At 47.7% G+C, this 20010-nt stretch overlaps 1 protein-coding gene across 3 annotated transcripts in view; it reads right to left on the bottom strand.

Moving 5' to 3' along the window:
- The window catches only part of LOC137570744 (amine sulfotransferase-like), a 127802-nt gene that overhangs the window by 67298 nt on the left and 40494 nt on the right, over positions 1–20010 (bottom strand). For all 3 annotated transcript variants that reach the window (XR_011031159.1, XM_068279466.1, XM_068279467.1), the window contains exon 4: positions 3506–3632. Coding sequence is in view for 2 of the 3 variants with exons in the window: in XM_068279466.1 (XP_068135567.1) it covers positions 3506–3632 (127 nt within the window). In the remaining variant the exon portion in view is untranslated. The remainder of the gene's footprint in view (positions 1–3505; positions 3633–20010) is intronic.

Below are 20010 nucleotides of genomic sequence, written 5' to 3'. Positions count from 1 at the left end.
CCATGAAGTCCAAAGAACACACCAGACAGGTCAGGGATAAAGTTGTTGAGAAATTGAAAGCAGGCTTAGGCTACTAAAAGATTGCCAAAGCCTTGAACATCTCACGGAGCCCTGTTCAAGCGATCATTCAGAAATGGAAGGAGTATGGCACAACTGTAAACCTACCAAGATTAGGCCGTCCACCTAAACTCACAGGCCAAACAAGGAGAGCGCTGATCAGAAATGCAGTTAAGAGGCCCATGGTGACTCTGGACGAGCTGCAGAGATCTACAGCTCAGGTGGGGGAATCTGTCCATAGGACAACTATTAGTTGTGCACTGCACAAAGTTGGCCTTTATGGAAGAGTGGCAAGAAGAAAGCCATTATTAACAGAAAGGCATAAGAAGTCTCATTTGCAGTTTGCCACAAGCCATGTGGGGACACAGCAAACATGTAGAAGAAGATGCTCTGGTCAGATGAGACTAAAATGGAACTTTTTGGCCAAAATGCAAAACGCTATGTGTGGCAGAAAACTAACACTGCACATCACTCTGAACACACCATCCCCACTGTCAAATATGGTGGTGGCAGCATCATGCTCTGGGGGTGCTTCTCTTCAGCAGGGACAGGGAAGCTGGTCAGAATTGATGGGAAGATGGATGGAGCCAAATACAGGGCAATCTTGGAAGAAAAACTCTTGGAGTCTGCAAAAGACTTGAGACTGGGGCGGAGGTTCACCTTCCAGCAGGACAACGACCCTAAACATAAAGCCAGGGCAACAATGGAATGGTTTAAAACAAAACATATCCATGTGTTAAAATGGCCCAGTCAAAGTCCAGATCTAAATCCAATTGAGAATCTGTGGCAAGATCTGAAAACTGCTGTTCACAAACGCTGTCCATCTAATCTGATTGAGCTGGAGCTGTTTTGCAAAGAAGAATGGGCAAGGATTTCAGTCTCTAGATGTGCAAAGCTGGTAGAGACATACCTTAAAAGACTGGCAGCTGTAATTGCAGCAAAAGGTGGTTCTACAAAGTATTGACTCAGGGGGCTGAATAATTACACACACCCCACTTTGCAGTTATTTATTTGTAAAAAATGTTTGGAAACAAGTATGATTTTCATTCCACTTCTCCCGTGTACACCACTTTGTATTTGTCTTTCACATGGAATTCCAATAAAATTGATTTATGTTTGTGGCAGTAATATGACAAAATGTGGAATACTTGAAGGGGGCCGAATACTTTTGCAAGCCACTGTAGTAGGTATATGCAGTGATGGGTATTACATGTGCACCTGTCTCACACAGACAGGCACAGTGACACTGACTGACAGGGCTGTATATAATGCAAGTGGGCCGCACAAAAATAACTAGATCACAAGAACAAGATTAGCTCTCAAAAGAGCTGTTGAGGGGTGCTTTTTTAGCAATAACAATCAGCCAGGAGCAAGCTAACAAGCCTACAAGAGCCTAACTAAGCTTTCCCTATGAGAGTCTGCAGCAGCTATCACTTCACTAATTACTGCAGGCACACAAGTGTGTCCACTGCCTGACGCTGCCTGCCTTTTATAAGGGGGGTGGGGCTCCAGGAGGGAGTGTAGCCTAATTGGCTACAATGTGCCTGCTGACTGTGATGTAGACCCTCATGATGCACTATGGGGGCGAATCGAACTTCCGGAAAAGTTCCCGGTTCACCACGATCGCGAACCACGGAAGTTTGCCGAGAACTGTTTAGCTGGCGAACCATTCGGGCCATCTCTAGCCACAAGGGGCATAGAGGAAAACACAAGGAGGACAGAGGCGGAAACACATGGGGGACACAGGAGGACACAAGGAGGGCAGAGGAAGACACGGAGACACAAGTGATACAAGGGGGCATGAGGTACAAAGGGGGCATAATCCACAAGATGCCCCTTCACCAAGGATGCACCAGGTTTAGTATATATTTACGGTATGCTATGCTACAAGGCTCCCACAGCGTGATTTCCATACCTAGACAAGACAAGACAAATAACATTTATATTGCGCTTTTCTCCTTGCGGACTCAAAGCGCAGTGTGGGAAATAACAGCTGTTTCCAATTGCAAAAATGCATGTCACCATGGGATAAATGTCAGAATTTAAATCAAGGAGAGGAAAGATTGTACTACTGGAAAACATTGACTAAATAATTTATAAATAACTAGCTGATGGCTCGGCGTCGCCCGGGCATGTATTTGGCTGGTGCTGGCTCCGCCTACTTTTTCTAACCCTAACACATAATTACTCAATTACTGAATGACCTACTTTGTGAGCTATGGGGTCTTTGGCGTCAATCATTTGTATTGAAATGAAACAAATCTGATTGGCTGTGGCTCCACCCACTTTTCTGAATGTGAACCTCAGTCACCCAATGACCAACTGTACCAGGTTTGAGGCTTGTGCCATTAACAGTGCAAGAATGGCAGCAATTACATTTTCCCTTGAAAATCAATAGGTGAATTTTAATTGGATTTTGTAGGCTCCACCTACTTTTCTGAATATTAATCCCAGTCACCCAGTGACCAACTGTGCAAAGTTTGAGAACCTAGGTCGTGCCATCACACTGTGGGAGGGGTTTCACCACAAAATCAGCCATACAGAGCCCCCTGATGATCCGTTTGAAAAAAGGAAAACATTTCTCAGGAGAAAGGGGGTATCGGCTACTGATTGGGATGAAGTTCATTCCTTGGTTACCGTTTCTCTTTAAATCAGGCTGCTACATTTATGGGCATCATAAGATCAAATCTCAGTAATGCGTGCAATGTTAAGTTATCAGACATATAGAACATCACTAATTAGGAAGGGACAATAAATAGTGGATGGTATGATTCAATAAATCGCCAGAAACAAGCAATTAGTGAAAAAACTATATAAATTTTTTCATTAGTAGAAAAAGATAATAATTAAAATACCGAGACAACTATTCCTGATCACTAAACCTGCAATCACTGCCTCAACCAACCCCTCAAATCGCTAGAACAGTCATTCAAACAGCCAAGCACACCACACACATACATATATTGTTGAGACAAGGCCTTGTCAATATCACCCTCCTGAATCAACTTGATTTTATGCAGCAATTAGTTCAAGAGCCTGTATAGTTGTAAATCCAAGCGTTGGTTAAATGCAATTCCACACTGTCCAGTAGGTCAATCAAAAGATGCGTAAGCAATGTAAAGTCATGCAAAGCAGTAATGCAAACTTCCCTCAAGGTTCCAGCATTCCCAGTCACCCAGTGACCAACTGTGCAAAGTTTGAGAACCTAGGTCGTGCCATCACACTGTGGGAGGGGTTTCACCACAAAATCAGCCATACAGAGCCCCCTGATGATCCGTTTGAAAAAAGGAAAACATTTCTCAGGAGAAAGGGGGTATCGGCTACTGATTGGGATGAAGTTCATTCCTTGGTTACCGTTTCTCTTTAAATCAGGCTGCTACATTTATGGGCATCATAAGATCAAATCTCAGTAATGCGTGCAATGTTAAGTTATCAGACATATAGTTACCATCTCCATCCAGAAATTTCTCAAAAAATTGTTCAAAATCTGCTGACTTTTTTACATCAAGAGCCACATCTTCAAAATAATATAAGGATGTCATGGCATCCTTTGGATTTCTCATCACATAGATGACCTGAAGAGAGAGACATTTTATATTTGTCATACTGTTATATAGCTGTATGTCTCCTACAGATTTTAGTAAGGCACAGTAGGTCACATGTGAGTACCATTCTTTACTATTTCTTTAGTGTAAACGTCAATTTGTCTGGCAGTAATTTGCATATTAACCACTTCCCAACTGAGGGGTTTTACCCCTTGACCACCAGAGCAGCTTTCAGCGCTCCTTCCATTCATTCGTCTATAATTTTATCGTTACTTATCGCAATGAAATGAACTATATCTTGTTTTTTTCACCACCAATTAGGCTTTCTTTAGGTAGGACATTATGCCAAGAATAATTTTATTCTAAATGTGTTTTAATGGGAAAATAGGAAAAAATGTGGGAAAAAATTTATTATTTTTCAGTTTTCGGCCTTTATAGTTTTAAAATAATGCATGCTACTGTAATTAAAACCCATTAAATGTACTTGCCTATTTGTCCCGGTTATAAAACCGTTTAAATTATGTCCCTATGACAATGTTTGCCGCCAATATTTTAATTGGAAATAAAGGTGCATTTTTTTCAGTTTTGCGTCCATCCCTAATTACAAGCCCATAGTTTATAAAGTAACAGTGTTATACCCTCTTGACATAAATATTTAAAAAGTTCAGTCCCTAAGGTAACTATTTATGTATTTTTTTTAAATTGTACATTTTTTATTTATTTTTTTAATTACAAAAAAAAAAATTGGGGAGTGTGGGAGGTAAGGAGTTAATTTTTTGTGTAAAACTAGTTTATTTGTGTGTAAAAAATGCTTAGGGTGTAGTTTTACTATTTGGCCACAAGATGGCAACAGTAACTTTTTGTTTCATGCGACCTGCAAGCGTCCAGGAAGTAGAAAGAGGCTGGGAGTTTGTTATTTCTCACAATGATCGCGCTGCTCAGCCGAGCGGCAGCGGATCATTGCGGGGCTTAGATCAACGAACGGGAATGGATTTTCTCGTTCGTTGATCTCTGGGCGAGCGGGCGGCGGCGTGTTTACTAGCGGCGGGCGGCGTGTTTACGAGCGGGAGCGCGGGCTGCGGCGGGAGCGCGGAAAGTACGGATTTCTCCGTACCTGGGGGTTAAAGGATGGAAAAAGGGACGGAGAAATCGTACAGGTGGGGGTAAAGTGGTTAATGTTATACTGAGCAGAACTGTAGGTAAACTTGGTAAATTTTCCTTATACTTGCATCCACGTGTTTTGTTTTTTTTTATAATCTCTCTTTCTGACATTTGAGGAAAAATGCTGTACAAATCATTGTCCTCATGATTGTAAGGTAGCAGCAGATAAGTATGTAAAAAATCAATCAATAACACCATAATCAGACAATTCTATTGACTCGGTTTCAACTGCCAACAAACGCAACATGGCCAATAAAATATAGTAAGGCTGTAAGGCCTGACAGGTTATGTCCCCAATCAGTCTCTATGCCCCAATCTATCGCCATGGTTCTGAGCCCGGCCCGCGGTCTTCACCTATAGACAAGCCTCCATGTGAACAGGACACATTATTTGTCTCCTGACTACGGTTATCCCCAGGTCTTAATGTGCAAGGCATACAGACTGAACCCACCAGAACCCCAATGAGTCTAGTAACACAGTTCAATAGTTCATAAGTATCACACAAGGCTATTACCTTGATTCAGGAGGATGAGGTCGTCAGCGTCGATTGCCAGTAATGACAGATGTATCAGGCAGGGATGCTCAGCAGAGCTCGAATATTCGAGTAGCTCGAATATTCGAGCTCTTTTTCAGCTATTCGAGCTTGAATACCGAGCTCGAATAGCTACAGCTATTCGAATGGGCTATTCGAGTGAACTCGAATAGCCCACTCACTATTCGAGCTATTCGAGCAAACAGCGCTATTCGAGCTCGAATACCGAGCTCGAATAGCGTCATAGCCCAGATTGATGTCCTTAGAGCCAATCAGAGGGCTCCCAGGCCCTCTGACGGCAGCCAATCACAGAGGGGGACCCTGGCCAGCCCCTACCCTATAAATAGCGGCCGCCATGTTCGGTTTTTCCGTCCTTGCCTGACTTTGTACAGAGAGAGATCTGCTCCTTTGTGCTTTGGCTTAGCAAGTGCTCTATAGTGGTCAATTACCTAGCGTTTTTGCTCACATACACCTGCTATATACACCTATATTGTTGTTAGCTAGATAGAGATTGTATTTTAGTTAGTAGCTTGTGTGTTACATAGAGAAAGCTGCTGCTGCAGGCAAGCTTACACAGCTTTAGGCCTCAGGGCCTTGCCTGTGTGGGCAGCTGTCCTCCTGTCCTCTGTTAGTTTATTTCTCATCTATACCAGTGTTTCTGCTGTTTATTCTACCCTGTCTTGTCCTTTACTTACTGATTGATTATTGTATTTTGTATACTGTACTAGGGACACTCACTGTTACTGTTGTTCATAGCTCCTGCGTGTGTGTGTGCGTGCACCGTCTGTAGTGTACACAGTACACAGTATTCCCTTCTACTGAATCATCTGATTACTACTGAATCAGATTATTGTATTTTCTAGTTGTACTTACTGTACTAGAGGGACACTCAGTCACTGTTCATAGGCTAGCTCCTGCGTGTGTGTGTGTGCGTGCACTGTCTATTTCCTTCTACTGAATCTGATTACTACTGATTATTGTATTTTCTAGTTAGTGTACTAGGGGACACACTCACTGTTCACTGTTCACACTTACTGATTACTGAATTATTGTATTTTGTATTTGTACTGTACTAGTAATCACTTAGCGATCTAATCACTTAGTGATTAGTGTCACCTCACCCACCAACCCACTCCATTAAAGTACCCCACTTTTTCACTCGCCCTTTTAAAAAACTTTTTTGTTTACGCCCAAAACATCTAAGATGTCTGGAAGTGGCAGCCAGCGCGGTTTGGGCAAGGGGAAGGGCAGCAAGGGAATCAGGAGGAGAGGGAGCAGCATTGTGGCAAGCCGCGGCCGCGCCACCATGCACAGTTCCACAGCAGCAGCAGCTGCGTCAGTGGCTAACATTCCGACTATAGCCACTGGCCGTGGACGCCTTGGGCACCGCCCAGCAGGAGCAACTCACGCTGCAGAGACACAGCAGCAGCAGCGTGTAGTACCTGCTCCTATTTTCCTCCAGCCGGGTCGGAAACGTCCCATTGAGGAAAAGGATGCAGCCACTGTGGTGCAACTGATGACGGAGGATGAGCAGCCCGCCATCAGCTCTGCATCCGAGGCCTCCACCCTCACCACCACCACCACCCCTGTTCGCAGCAGCCGCCCAGCAGGGCCTGGGGAGGAGGCCAGTCCACCGTCAGTTGGCGATCTGTCATTCAGCAGTCTTTTGACCCCAGGCATCATGAGTCAATTGTCTGCTGTTGTTGGCGATTTTGAGGAGGAGATGCTGATGGGCACTTTGGTGGAGGAGGGATTGGACAGCAAGACTGTGGCGACAGTCAAGCAGCCCATCCATGCATCAGGAGAGGAGTTTGGGGGGTCATCATCCCAGCAGGACATGTTTCAGGAGGGGGAGGATGATGATGATGATGATGATGACGACGTGGTGACAGACAAAGACTGGGTGCGGCCACCACCAGCACCTGGGGATGTCATCATCAGCAGCTCTGAGGAGGAGGAGGAGGATGCGCTTGTGGGCCTTGCAAGGAGGCGCATCATTGCAAGCATTGGCAGCAGTAGGCAGGTCCCACAGCCTGCTGGTGTCTCAGGCTCAGCAGCAGCAGCAGCAGCAGCATCTGCCAGTACCACCACCAGCCGCACCCAAGCCCCCCCCCCCCCCCAACCACCACAGGGAGACAGACAGCAGCGGCTTCAGGCCGTAGGGGGCTTTTCTTGTCACCAATCTGGCAATTTTTCACCATGCCCACAGTTGACAGCAAGTACGCCACTTGCAACCACTGTCAGCGGAAGTTGAGCAGAGGTGCAGACCCCTTAAAGTTCAGCACCAGCTCTCTGATCAACCATCTTGCTGCTAAACATTACCACCAGCATGAGGAGTTCCAGAGGCTGAAGGCATCTGGTGCTGGCAGTGGCACCACACCCATCACTGCACAGCCTTCAGCAGCAGCAGCAGCAACAGCAGCCACCCGCCCTCGTGCTCCTCCAGCAGCACCAGCAGGAGTGCGGAAACGCACTGCTCCTCCCCCCTCTGCAACTCCTGCCGCCGACACTGAGGCCTGTTCTGGCAGCCAGTCCTCAGTGGCCTCCTCTGCTGTCTCAGCTGATTCCCGTGATAGCAAAAGGCAACGCCAGAGCCTTTGAGCGAGTCCTTCCAGGGGGTGGTTAGGGCTCTGCCTCCCAGCAGCCGTCGCGTGTGGCAGCTGAACGGCTTGCTGGCACGGGCCATGTGCTCCCAACTCCTGCCGTACACGCTCGTGCAGGAGGGGAGCGACATGCGTGCGCTGCTTGCTTGTGCAGCCCCAGACTGGCAGCTCCCCAGCAGACACTTCTTCGCCCGCCAGGTCATGCCTGCACTGCACCGCTTTGTCATGGCCAATGTGGAGCAAGGGTTGGAGCACGCAGTTGGTGAAAGGGTCCACGTCACCATGGACTCCTGGAGCAGCCGCTTCGGGACAGGCCGCTACCTGTCCTTCACTGTCCACTGGGTCAGCTTGGTGGAAGGGGGTGAGGATGGGAGAGCAGCAGCAGGCACAGCAGCAGCAGCAACACAGTGGGTGGTGCCACCCCGCAGGGTCAGGGTAACTGCAGCAGGTTCCTCCGATCCTCTGCCATCCTCCGGCACACCTGGCCAAACCCCCCGCCTCAGCAGCAGCGTGAAGCCACGCCACTGCCAAGCGCTGCTGCAGTTGGTCAGCCTTGTGAAGACCAAACTGACGGCAACCCATGTGTTGGCCAAACTCCAGGAGCAGGATAGGATTTGGCTGACCCCCAGAGGCCTCAGAGTCGGAGAGGTGGTGGCCGACAATGGGGCCAATCTGGTTGCCGCGATCGACAGGGGAAACCTGACCCACATCCCCTGTCTTGCCCACGTGCTGAACCTGGTGTTGCAGAAGTTCTTGCGCACCTACCAGGGGATGGGCGAACTGCTGGAAACGGCAAGGAATGTTGTGCGTCACTTCCGGCGCTCGCCTGCAGCCTCTGCGAGCCTGGAAGACGTGCAAAAGGAGCTGGAGCTGCCACGCCATCGGCTGATCCTTGACGTTCCAACTCGCTGGAACTCCACCCTGGCGATGTTGGAGCGTCTGGTTGAACAGAAGCACGCTGTCAACCAGTACCTTGCCATGGCCACTGTGTCCGCCGCTCAGAAAAGGGACAAGACCAGCAACATCCCGTTCATTGTCCCCGATGACGACTGGGTGCACATGCAGCAGGTGTGCTTAGTGCTGGCTCCCTTTCTGCAGGCCACCAACATGGTGAGCAGGGACCATGCTATGGTGTGCGAGTGGGTGCCCCTGGTTTGTCTGCTGAACAGGGCCCTCGATGCTTTGCTGGAACAGGGAGCGGCAGCCTTGGCCCAGCAGGAGTGGCATGCAGCTGCACAGTCCACCTCTGAGGGGGAGGAGGACTTGGTGGAGGTCCCTGACCTTGCTGCTGATGAGGGGGATCAGCACAGTGCAGCTGAGTTGGTGCGGGGGTGGAGAGAGGATGAGGCGGCAGAGGAGGAGGATGAGGACAGCACTGCCGTCGATGTGCCAGCAGACGTGGCCCGCCTTTTCCCAATGGCAGCGCACATGCTGACGTGCCTGCGCAAGGACCCCAGGGTGATGCAGATGAAGCAGAGGGAGGACATCTGGATCAGCATGATGTTGGACCCGCGCCTCAAGGGGAAGTTGAGCCAGTTCCTGCCTCCTGCAGGAGGAGACCCAGAGCAACAAATAAGGAGCTTGCAGCAGGTCCTTGTTGAGCGCTTTTAGGAAGCCTTCCCCCAGCCTTCCACCCCCACTGTCCAGCCAGCACAGAGGCAGCAGCAGGTGCCTGCATCCAGCAGCAAGCGCCCCACAGACCTGCTGTCTCTCAGCAACGAGCTCTACAGGACTGTAGAGGCTCCAGCAGTGACTAGAGAGGAGGTGCATGCAGCAGCATCCTCCTCCGGTCACAGCCAGCACCTGACCCGCATGATGGCTGACTACATGGGGTCCTACAGCGGGCTTGACAGCGATGCCCCTGTTGATCCCATGGAGTATTGGGTCAAGCGCCTGGAGATCTGGAGCGAACTGGCGCAGTACGCCCTGGAAGTGCTGTCCTGTCCCCCTTCCAGCGTGCTGTCCGAGCGCTGCTTCAGTGCAGCTGGTGGCGTGGTCACCGAGAAACGCTCACGTCTGTCTCACAAGTCTGTGGACAGACTGACGTTTCTCAAGATGAACCAGGCGTGGGTGGAAGGCGAGTTCCTGGCCCCTGTTGTCGGCGAGAGGGGGACATGAACTGGCTGCTGGAACCATCGTTAATATGCCTTACCACCCTTTACCACCTCCTGGCTCCTGCTCACTACTAAGCCAGCCTGGTTCAGTTTGAATATTACGTCGCCTCGCCTGTAGCCACACATTTTACACCTACAGTGGGCTGCTGTGTACTGCCCTTCTGCTGTCTGTCTGTGTTTCCCACTGCCAGGGTACACAGATTTTACCTTCTGCTGCAACTCTGCCACCAGCTATTACGTCCAACAATAGCTATATGTTAAATTTGCTGTAAAAAAAAAAAAAAGTAAACCATTTAAAAAAAAAAAAAAAAAAAAAAGTTTAAATTTTTCTGAGGTGCCCGGGTTGAAAACTGTGTTGTCCCAGTTGTGTATTGGACACGATGTGGGCTGCACGACCGCTGTCTGGGACCTCCTGTTGTGTTTATTTACAGCCCTGGTATCACCACTAGGTACCAGGGCTATTATGTCACGCTGCCTACCTACCTGCTGCCACACTCACACTACTCCTCCATTCCTCCTGCTGCTGCTGCTGTCTGTCTGCTGTGTTTCCCACTGCCAGGGTACACAGATTTTACCTTCTGCTGCCACTCTGCCACCAGCTATTATGTCCAACAATAGCTATATGTTAAATTTGCTGTAAAAAAAATAAATAAATAAACCATTAAAAAATAAAAAAGGTTTAATTTTTCTGAGGTGTCCGGGTTGAAAACTGTGTTGTCCCAGTTGTGTATTGGACACGATGTGGGCTTCACGACCGCTGTCTGGAACCTCATGCTGTGTATTTACGGCCTGGTACCACCGCTATGTACAACAGCCTATTATGTCTCGCTGCCTGCCTCATTGACTGCCTGCTGCCACACAATCATCCTCCTCCTGCTGCTGCTGCTGAATTTACCTCCTGCTGTCTGTGTGTTTCCACTGCCATGGAGCACATACAATGGCGCTTCCACCATGCGCCACCAGCTATTTATTACGCTCAAAAATAGCTGCATTTCTTTAAAAAAACGAAACAAATATATATACACTTTTTAATACTCTGTGATATTATTTTTAGAGGTGTCCGGGTTGAAAACTGTGTTGTCCCAGTTGTGTATTGGACACGATGTGGGCTTCACGACTGCTGTCCGAAACCTCATGCTGTGTATTTATGGCCTGGTACCACCGCTAGGTACCACAGCCTATTATGTCTCGCTGCCTGCCTCATTGACTGCCTGCTGCCACACAATCATCCTCCTCCTGCTGCTGCTGCAGAATTTACCTCCTGCTGTCTGTGTGTTTCCACTGCCAGGGAGCACATACAATGGCGCTTCCACCATGCGCCACCAGCTATTTATTACGCTCAAAAATAGCTGCATTTCTTTAAAAAAACGAAAAAAATATATATACTTTTTTTAATACTCTGTGATATTATTTTTAGAGGTGTCCGGGTTGAAAACTGTGTTGTCCCAGTTGTGTATTGGACACGATGTGGGCTTCACGACCGCTGTCTGGAACCTCATGCTGTGTATTTACGGCCTGGTACCACCGCTAGGTACCACAGCCTATTATGTCTCGCTGCCTGCCTCATTGACTGCCTGCTGCCACACAATCATCCTCCTCCTGCTGCTGCTGCTGCTGAATTTACCTCCTGCTGTCTGTGTGTTTCCACTGCCAGGGACCACATACAATGGCGCTTCCATCATGCGCCACCAGCTATTTATTACGCTCAAAAATAGCTACATTTCTTTAAAAAAAAATAGAAGAGAAAAAAGTGAAGAAGACGATATAGAAGAAGAAGAAGATATAGAAAAAGAAGAAAAAGAAGAAGGAGAAGAAGAAGAAGATATAGAAAAAGAAGAAGAAGAAATAGAAAAATAATAATAATAAGAAGATATAGAAAAAGAAGATATAGAAAAAGAAGATATAGAAAAAGAAGATATAGAAAAAGAAGATGAAGAAGATGATGATGAAGAAGAAGATGAAGAAGATGAAGAAGAAGACAAGAATGGTCAAAAACAAGCCAAGGGTCGAGATTCAATAATACAACAACGTGAGTGCCCACCCAGCAACTAGCCACATCTATGCTTATCACCGGTGATGACTGGGAGCACTCTGCAGGTTTAAATATAAGTTTCATCCAATCAGTGGCCGGCCATACTCCGCACATCCAATCACACAGCGGTACACCTATCTAGGTGTCAGCTGTAATGTCAGCTGACACCCCGCTGTCAGCTGACCGGAGTCATCTGACTTTTGTTTACATCTGCGGAGGGCTTACTGGGAACCAGGGATGGTCGTAGTCAGCCAACTTCGCTACGCTGGAACTACGCGTAGTTTTACGCATTTACGCTTCGTCAAACTACTGCTTTAAAACCAAATAATCACTCCGTATGCATTTCGTAGACTACGCATTAAAATACGCAATTATGCGTAGTGAAAACGTAGTGCATGCAGACGCTTATGCCATTATGTGGAAAAATGTATGCATTAATTCCTCTGTAAAAGCCTGTACCAGGACCTCTTCTATGCGTACATTCCCCTTTCCAATGCGTAATTTTGTAAGCATACAATCGTACGCGGAAAAATAGACGCGAATAACTCATTCGTAGTTTACTTCACAATACACTTATGAACTACACGTAGGGGGCATAAACTACGCGTAATGGTACTTCGCTACGCGTAAAATTGTAAGCGTAGTTTTGATACTTCGCCTACGAACTACGATGCATAGATGCGAACTACGATGCGTAAATTCGCACTAGCGTAGTTACTGCTCATCCCTGCTGGGAACGCGCCCTCTGCCTCTCAGAATGTACAGCCTGTGTCTCAGCAACAGCGTCATCAGTGGGAAACAAGCGCCAAGATCCGGAAGCAACGGATTCCGCCCGGGTCTCGTTGGAAACTTCATCAGAAACAGGCAGGTTTCTTAAAGTACCCCTCCCCCTGGGAGTGCACTCAGAACACTACAACCTAGGTTTGTCGGGATGTTTAGAATAAAATTTAACATCTAAATCAGCATGAACCCAGGATCTTTCCTCTTGTCCATATCACTTCCAGTCAATAAGGAACTAAAAAGAATTATGAAAAAAAAATTGAGAATCAAAAATCAAGAATCAAGAATTCTCTCAACCTCCTATTCTTGTTCTCAGTCAATTTCATTGTGTGGAGGAGGAGTATCTGAGGGATCAAAATTGGCAGAAGATTTCAATAAAGAAACATGAAATGAGTCAAAACCTCTCATGGTACTGGGTAATTTCAATCTGTAGGTTACCTTATTGATTTTCTTCAGGATGGGATACAGACCAATAGACTTAGAACCTAATTTAGTAGATGGTTGATGAAGAGAAGTATGCCGAGTGGAAACTCATACTACATTTCCAGGAGAAGATTCTTCCTCAACAGATTGTGCAAATCTGAAAACATTTTTTGGTTACTGACAGCAGTCTTAATATTCTCCTGTACCTGTTTCCATACCAGGCTACAACATGAATTCCATTCTTCCAGGTCAGAAAGATTGGATGTACTAGACACAGAATTAAATTTGGGAGTTAACCCAGTGACAACTTGGAATGGGACATTTTTGCTGAACTTTTAACCTACTTATTAATGGCAAACTAAGCAAAAGGCAAAAATTGGGCCCAATCCTCTTGACAACTAGCAAAAAAACATCTCAGTTCAAGTAATTGATTAATTCTTTCAGTTTGACCATTGGTCTTTTGATGGAAACCTGAAGAGAAGGAAACCGAGATTCCGAAAAATGTCATTAGCAAAATTTTGAAATACTGCTGGAGCATTACATAACCTAAATGGCATGACTAGATACTCATAATGGCCATCTTTAGTGTTAAAAGCGGTTTTCCACTCATCTCCTTCTTTGATACAGATGAGATTGTAAGCACCTCTCAAATCCAATTTAGAGAAAACCTTGGCTCCCACTACTTGAGAGAATAAATCATCAATTAGTGGCAAAGGATAACGATTTTATACCGTGATCTTATTCAGTCCTCTATAATCAATGCAGGGTCTCAGTCTGCTATCTTTTTTCTCAACAAAAAATAACCCTGCACCGACTGGAGAGGAGGAAGGCCTAATAAAGTTTTTTTTTTTTTAATTCTCTTGAATATCCTCCCTCATGGCCTTGTCTTCAAGACCGGTCAAATTATAAAGATGGCCACGAGGGGGCATAGTTCCAGAATGAAGTTCAATGGCACAGTCATAAGACCTATGTGAGGAAAGTTTATCAGCCGCCTGTGGAGAAAAAACATCAGCAAAATCCTGATACACAGTGGGTAATTTCTCAAGATCAATACTGGTCTGAGCAAGAGTAATTTTTTCAATACAGGAAATCTCACAGTGTGCAGACCATTTTATCAATTGACGTGACTGCCAATAAAACACAGGATTGTGTTGTTTGAGCCAGGGCATACCCAATACTATATCATAAGAAGGCATATCAACACAATAAAATTTCATTTTTTCAACATGTCTGGCTCCCACCAATAATGTAATTTCTGAGGTAGAGATGGGCCGAACCTCCGATTTTTGGTTCGCGAACTTCCGCGGAAGGTTCGGTTTGCACGAACTTTTGCGAACCGCAATAGACTTCAATGGGGAGACGAACTTGGAAAACTAGAAACACTTATGCTGACCAGAAAAGTGATGGGAAAGATGTTTCAAGGGGTCCAACACCTGGACCCCCAGGTGGAGGAGTGGGATGCATGCCTAAAGTCCCAGGGAAAAATCTGAATTTGATGCAAAGCAGCGTTTTATGGGCAGAAATCCCATTGAATGCTAAATTGCAGGCCTACCGTGCTTTAAAACATCTTGCATGCGTATACATCAATCAGGTAGTGTAATTAGTGTACTGCTTCACACTGACACACCAAACTCACTGTGTAACGCACCGCAACCAGCTGTTTGTGTAGTGACGGCCATGCTGGACTACTGCGCAACATGGCGAGATTGCTCTTCCTCACTCAGTGATGTCAGGTAATGCGTGACTGCCTTATCAACTTTCCATGGCATTGTTAAAAAGCTTACGTTTTTTTTTAAATTACATTTTCTACTTGCTGTGTACTTGTTCAGTACCGCTACAATGAGAATCATATGGAGGCGGGCAAGTCTGCCATTGTGACCCCGGGTAATGGCCGGGGAATTAGGAATGGAATCCGGTGTGGAGCCTGAGAAAGGCTACCACTTCACATCCAAGGAGGGCAGCAGGAAGGCATGCCCGACCCGAGGTAGTGACCAAAAATAACAATACAGGAGGACTATCGAGGGATTGCTGTATTTGAAATGAATGTACTTTAAATCCTTTAACGAGAACCAGTTATGGCGGGCAAAGATGACACCACATTCCTTTCACGAGAATCATACGGAGGCGGTCAAGTCTGCCATTTGAGACCCTGAGTAATGGCTGGGGTATGAGGGATGGAATCCGGTGTGGAGCCTGAGAAACGGCTACCACTACACATCCAAGGAGGGCAGCAGGCAGGCATGCCCGTCCCGAGGTAGTGACCAAAAATAACAATACAGGAAGAGGACTTTCGAGGCCCTGCTGTGTATTTGAAATGAACAGGGCTGGTTTAAGGGCCTCCGGGGCCCAGGGGCAAGTTTAAGCAGGGGGCCCTGCTACCACCATCCCCACTCTGACCCCCCAGCCCTGGGGGTGGTATATACTACCCAAGGCCCCTACCCCATAGCTGCTAATAACTTACCGTATATACTCGCAAGCAAGCCAAATTTTTCACCCCCCAAAAGTGGCCCAAAAGTTGGGAGGTCGGCTTGCTTGCGAGTCATGTGCCAGTATGGGTAGGTGGGTGGATAGGTAGTACCCCTTCCCCGCTCCCCCCGTGGCCGCCGCTGCTATTACCTTAGGCGGCGCCGCTTCCCCTATCCCTGTCCTGCTCCGGTAACTAATTCACAGCAGCGCGCCCCTCGGCGGCTGCTGCTGTGTTGACGGAGGAAACCATAGAGAGCGGTTCCCATAGTAACGGGGATACATATCGCCACTACAGGAAGCCGCTCTCTATGGTTTCCTCCGTCATCACAGCAGCCGCCGAGGGGCGCGCTGCTTTGAATTAGTTACTGGAGCAGGACGGGGATAGAGGAAGCGGCACCGCCTAAGGTAATAGCAGCGGCGGCCACGGGGGGAGCGGGGAGGGGCACTACCTAAAACCAACCCACCCACCTACCCATACTGGGACTATACTAGCCATACTGGGCACAATGCTAGCTATACTGAGGCACTATGCTAGCTATACTGGGGCACTATGCTAGCTATACTGGGGCACTATGCTAGCTATACTGGGGCACTATGCTGGCCATACTGGGCACTATACTAGCCATACTGGCCACTATACTAGCCATACTGGCCACTATACTAGCCATACTGGGACACTATACTAGCTATACTGGGCACTATACTAGCTATACTGGGACACACTGGGGGGGGGGGGGGGATCACGCGGCTAGCATTCCCTACCCCCGGCTTATATGGGGGTCAATCATTCTTTCCTGGTTTTTCAGGTAAAAGCTGGGGGGTCGGCTTACATGCGGGTCGGCTTGCTTGCAAGTATATACGGTACTAGTCTTGGCAATGTATAGGATGCTCAGCCTGTCCCCCAGCATGTATCTCTCTCTCTCTCTCTCTATATATATATATATATATATATATATATATCTGTAACTATAAGTGACAGGGCCTCCCCGTCCCTGTCACTTATGGCTACACATATATATATATTACATGGGGGACAGGCTGAGCATCCTATATCCTCAAACCTCCCGCTGCATGTCACTTAAATTTGCATGTATATATTACATAGGTGGCAGGCAGGGCACCCTCCCCCCTTTACACATACATATACATTATATAGGTGGCTGAGTGAGCATCCCCCCCATTTACACATATGTATTACATGGGTGACAGTGACAGGCTGAGCCCCCCCCCCCCCTTTACACACATATATATTACATGGCAATGGGTGGCTGGGTTGCAGGCCGAGCATCCCCCCACCTACACATATATATTACAGTCATGGGTGGCAGTCAGGCTGAGCATCCCCCCACCCCCTGAAAGGAGAGGGCCTGCCCTACAGCAATTGCCTGACTGCTTACCAGTAAACAGTTGCTCGCTTGCTCCCTCCCTCCATCCATCAGGCGCCCAGGCCAGCATGTGACATCTTCTTTCCCCGCAGGCATGGAAGTCCATGCACTGACGTCCATGCTATCACGGAGGTGGAGGCGGAGCGCAGCTGCACCGGGCGCCGGGAGAGCGACGTATATCAAGAGGAACCAGGAAAGAAGGGAACAGTCCATCACCATGGAGACCAGACGCCACCGCTAGAAACTGGTATGTCGGAATCCCTCCCTGGCGCCCACGCACAGTCGCACAACCCAGGAGCAGGCAGACTGAGACCACACATGATGCAGGGCAGGGCGGCGGCAAGAGTCGCGTCAGGCTGCGCCGTACATCTATCTGGCTGCCAGTCAAAGGGGGGGCTCGGCCGGGGCCCCCAGGGACTCTGGGGCCTCGGGGCAATTGACCCCTTTGCCTGACTTGTAGCACCGGCCCTGGAAATGAATTAACTTTAAATCCTTTAACGAGAACCAGTTATGGCGGGCAAAGATGACACCACATTCCTTTCATGAGAATCATATGAAGGCGGTCAAGTCTGCCATTTGTGACCCCAGGTAATGGCCGGGGAATGAGGGATGGAATCCGGTGTGGAGCCTGAGAAACGGCTACCACTACACATCCAAGGAGGGTAGCAGGGAGGCATGCCCGCCCTGAGGTAGTGACCAAAAATAACAATACAGGAGGACTATCGAGGGCTTGCTGTATTTGAAATGAATGTACTTTAAATCCTTTAACAAGAACCAGTTATGGCGGGCAAAGATGACACCACATTCCTTTCACGAAAATCATATGGAGGCGGTCAAGTCTGCCATTTGTGACCCCGGGTAATGGCCAGGGAATGAGGAATGGAATCCGGTGTGGAGCCTGAGAAACGACTACCACTACACATCCAAGGAGGGCAGCAGGAAGGCATGCCTGCCCCGAGGTAGTGACCAAAAATAACAATACAGGACTTAGGAGGACTTTTGAGGCCCTAATTGTAATGAATCAACTTTAAATCCTTTAACGGGAATCAGTTATGGAGGGCAAGTCTGATGGTGCCTTCACTGCGATTCACCAGGTTGGTCTCCGGCGAGAATCTGTTATGGAGGTCAAGTCTGCCATTGTGACCATGGGTAATGGCGTGGGAACCCTTCCTGGTGTGATTCCGGTCCGGAGTTGTAGCCTAACAAACAGCTACCACCACACATCCAGGCAAGGAGGGCAGCAGGCATGCCCGCCCCGAGGTAGTGACCAAAAATAACAATACAGGACTCAGGAGGACTTTTGAGGCCCTAATTGTAATGAATCAACTTTAAATCCTTTAACGGGAATCAGTTATGGAGGGCAAGTCTGCCATCCATTCAAGTGCAAGTTATGCACTGACTGCCAGGTATAATACTATGTGCAGTCACAGATGCAGTGAAAGGTATACAGTGACTGCAAACAGCCGTTTGTGTAGTGACGGCCGTGCTGGACTGGTACGCACCATGACGAGAGTGCAGGTGACGGTGGCTTTACAGCCCATATGGTCGCCCGGCTGATGTAGCTGAATGACAGAACAGTGACTGTCCAGCTGATCAAATTTGGTCTGACCACAATGAAACAACAACCTTATTATCTTTGGTGTGCCACCCCCACCCGAGACACTCATATAGCCGGCGGTCATTGCTTCATTGTGATACGCAAGCCCCTTTACCGCGGCAAGGTAATGATCATGAAGGGGGATGGGCACATGTACATGCCTTTTGTTTTGTTGCAGCCGCCTGCAGTGCAGCCTGAAAAATTAGGCAGGCATGTACACGCAGCAGAAAAATTAGTATAGCGGAATTCTGGAATCCGCCTAGAGTCCTCGACCCTGTTGGTGGTGGCGGAGTAGGCAGTCAAGCGGCCTGCAGGCAGAGATGCTGTGTGTGGGGACTGACTTAGTCTTCGGTCGTGCAGTAGCCCTCCGGGATCCATGCCTCATTCATTTTGATAAAGGTGAGGTACTGAACACTGTTGTGACTTAAGCGACTTCTCTTCTCAGCGACAATGCCTCCAGCTGCACTGAAGGTCCTTTCTGACAGGATGCTTGCGGCAGGGCAAGAGAAAAGTTGGATGGCAAATTGGGACAGCTCTGGCCACAGGTCAAGCCTGCGCACCCAGTAGACCAAGGGATCATCGTCGCTGCTCGCAGTGTCTACATCCACAGTTAAGGCCAGGTAGTCAGCTACCTGCCGGTCCAGGCATTGGTGGAGGGTGGATCCGGAAGGGCTACGGCGAGGCGTTGGACTAAAGAATGTCAGCATGACCGACATCACCCTGAGATCGCTGGAGCGTCCTGTCCTTGCCTGCGTGGACTTGGGAGGAGGAGGATTACTGCCAGTGGTACCTTTATTGCGTTGTCCTTTCACATCACCAGGGTTGCTCGAATGTACCAAAATTCGATTCGGGTACATTCGAATTCGGGCCCGCGGAAAATTCGGATTCGGATGCGAAATCGGTTCGGATTCAAATTCGGTTCGGTTTGCATAAAAAAATTCAGGAAAAATTTGTGTTCGCGAATTCGGGTGGGTTTTTTTTTTTTAAAGGGAAATCACATGTAAATAGGTCTAATATAAAAAAAATGTGATGGAAAACTTTTTTTTTAGCATTTCTTGTTTATTCATCGTCACCGTCTTCTTTTTTTTTCTCTCCATCTTTTTCTTCACCATCTTCTTTTTCTGTTTTACCCTCTATTTGTTTCTCATCATCAATCATTCATTACTATCATCTTCATCATCTTCTTCTTCACTGGCATCTGGTTCTTTAAGTTCTTCTTCTTCTTCACCTGGTTCATCTTTAATTGTTTTTTCATCTTCTTCTTCACCTGGTTCTTCTTCGTCTTCTTATTCTCCTTCTTCATCATCATCATCAT

The sequence above is a fragment of the Hyperolius riggenbachi genome, chromosome 4 (assembly GCF_040937935.1).
Source record: "Hyperolius riggenbachi isolate aHypRig1 chromosome 4, aHypRig1.pri, whole genome shotgun sequence".
NCBI lineage: Eukaryota > Metazoa > Chordata > Amphibia > Anura > Hyperoliidae > Hyperolius > Hyperolius riggenbachi.
The sequence above is the reverse complement of the archived record's forward strand: the minus strand, read 5'-3'. Positions and strand labels throughout refer to the sequence as shown.